The sequence below is a fragment of the Tribolium madens genome, unplaced genomic scaffold, assembly GCF_015345945.1.
Source record: "Tribolium madens isolate multiple individuals breed KSU strain unplaced genomic scaffold, Tmad_KSU_1.1 Scaffold_91;HRSCAF=231;Tcas5.2_LG7, whole genome shotgun sequence".
Lineage (NCBI taxonomy): Eukaryota > Metazoa > Arthropoda > Insecta > Coleoptera > Tenebrionidae > Tribolium > Tribolium madens.
The window spans coordinates 12248987-12250076 of NW_025401063.1; the positions used below are offsets into that span (position 1 = coordinate 12248987).

At 29.6% G+C, this 1090-nt stretch overlaps 1 protein-coding gene across 1 annotated transcript; it reads right to left on the reverse strand.

Annotated features, from left to right (window-relative positions):
• Positions 1 to 522: 522 nt before the first annotated feature.
• On the reverse strand, positions 523 to 861 carry LOC123011564. Its single transcript, XM_044409066.1, has one exon. It carries the CDS (start codon positions 859 to 861, stop codon positions 523 to 525), a length of 339 nt encoding a protein of 112 aa, XP_044265001.1.
• Between the last annotated feature and the right edge of the window lie 229 nt (positions 862 to 1090).

Sequence of the window (1090 nt, forward strand, 5' to 3'; positions counted from 1 at the left end):
GAAAAAAGGGCAAAGACATTGCGACGAAATACTAGAATAAATTACACTTTAGATTTGTGTTGAAAACATTTTTTATTAAAATAAGTACAAAATATTTTATTTATATCGAGCGATCAAGATTATTTATATCGAGTCATCCTTGGATCCGAAAACGTATGTCTGTAAAATGTCAAGTAAAATGACAAGTCGAAAGGTAAAATGGCATGATCAAACCGGTGATGATTAAAATAACTAAATTTATAATTTACCTTAAAAAAAGCGGTTTTACTCGTATTATTATACGTTGGCGACTAATTCTAGTCCATTTTGCCGTTTTACCTTTCAACTTGTCATTTTATTTGACGTTTCACGTGCAGTTAGACATACGTTCTCGGATGCAAAGATGACTCGATTACAAATTATCTTGATCGCTCGATACAAAACTACAAAATTTAGTATATACAATTCACAAAACTCAAATTTTGACTTTAGTTTACCTACAAAACGTTTTATAACATGTAAAAATAAACTAATAATTATGACTTACTTTCTCAATTGTTTTTTATCAATAACATTCAACTGAGCTGTGAGTAAGGCTTGCTTCAATAATATATTTGGATTTTTCTTCATCACGGTTTCATCTTCGAATTTTCTCCTGTGTGCTTTAGAGGCTGCTTTTTTCTTAAGTGCCAATTTAACCTCTTCTTTATTGTCAAAAATTGCTTCAATTGCCATATTTTTTATGTCTGTGACATCTAAATTGTCTTCACGGTGCTGCATAATTTTTTCAGTTTGAGATTTTAGAAACCGTTCAAAATTTTGTTTCACATATTTGTCAACCATGTGATCGATGATAAAATTGGTGTGCTCACAAGAAGACATCTTTAAAACTGAGAGGTAATTTGTAAGTGATGAACTTCGAAAGGGTAGTAGCAGTGGGGATAATTTTTATTTCATTTGTAAACAGATTTATTACAGTATTTGTTGATAATAGTTTTACTCTTCTTAAAAGTTTTCTGAGAAAATAAATCTTTCTTTGGAAATCATAATTTGTTTTCTAAAATTATGTCTTCATGGATTAGAGAAACAATCCTTAATCCTTGGAAAACAT

Coding starts and splice junctions, on each gene's coding strand:
- LOC123011564 (XM_044409066.1), bottom strand. CDS start 861: ATGTCTTCTTGTGAGCACACCAATTTTATCATCGATCACATGGTTGAC.